The sequence below is a fragment of the Aptenodytes forsteri genome, unplaced genomic scaffold (genome assembly GCF_000699145.1).
Source record: "Aptenodytes forsteri isolate BGI_AS27 unplaced genomic scaffold, ASM69914v1 Scaffold55, whole genome shotgun sequence".
NCBI classification, from domain to species: domain Eukaryota; kingdom Metazoa; phylum Chordata; class Aves; order Sphenisciformes; family Spheniscidae; genus Aptenodytes; species Aptenodytes forsteri.
Genome location: NW_008796063.1, coordinates 652,774 through 653,550, shown reverse-complemented (window position 1 = coordinate 653,550; position 777 = coordinate 652,774). Strand labels below are relative to the sequence as shown.

The 777-nt window shown below is 57.0% G+C and overlaps 1 protein-coding gene across 2 annotated transcripts in view; it reads right to left on the bottom strand.

The window, feature by feature from the left end:
• COL1A2 (collagen type I alpha 2 chain) overlaps window positions 1-724 on the bottom strand; it is a 43,224-nt gene extending 42,500 nt beyond the window's left edge. Inside the window, exon 1 of one of the 2 annotated variants that reach the window (XM_009286338.1) lies at window positions 475-724. In XM_009286338.1, the coding sequence (XP_009284613.1) occupies window positions 475-544 (70 nt within the window). In that variant the 5' untranslated portion in view covers window positions 545-724. The remainder of the gene's footprint in view (window positions 1-474) is intronic. The other variant, XM_009286337.1, reaches the window with a different exon arrangement.
• Window positions 725-777: the final 53 nt, after the last annotated feature.

The following is a 777-nucleotide window of genomic DNA, read 5'->3' as shown; positions in this document are numbered from 1 at the left end:
GCTGCCCGCCGCCCGCCCGCCCTCCCCCGGGAGGGAAGGGGTGAGCCGCCGCTCTCCCACTCCTGCCACCCCGCTTCGGAAAGCGCGCCTGAAGTCTCACAAAAGTGCAGTCTGGGTGCAGCCTGCATTCCCGCTCGCCGTAAGCGCTCTCCTCCTCGCCTTTAAGCATCTGCGCTCGAATTAGGGCTTTGCATTCTCCTTTGGATTCGAGCCCGCCTTTTTTTTTTTTTTTCGGGGGGGGGGGGGATCTCGTTGGCCTTTTGCCATCCTTTTCTATTTCTGAGGGGAAAAAAAAAAAAGCTAGATTCTGATCTGGGACGGAGGTGGCAGTTTTATGAGATGGTCTCTATAGCTTGGGAAGCTGCAGCTCCCCGCAGACTACCATCCGTGCGGAAGACGTCTGGATAGAGCGCAGAGAGTAGGACAGCCACCCCCTGACACCACCCATGCCACAAACAAGCTAAAAGCACTTACGTTGGCCTGTTGCTAGGTATGAAGTTACTGCAAGCAGCAACAAAATCCGTGTATCCACAAAGCTGAGCATGTCTAGTTGCAAGACATGCAGACTCCTTGTGGTGCAGAGTCCCTGGTCGGTGGTTAGCTATTACCTATGGGACGCAGGCATACAGTCTTGAGGAGTAACTCCAACCTTAGCAGAAACCTGCTGCCCGGGATGCTAAATTAATCAAGCCCCCGTCCGCCCCATTTATACCGCAGGAGGGTCCCGGAGCTCCGAGTCACCGGCGGCGGCGCAGCCAATGGGCGCGCGGCGGCCGC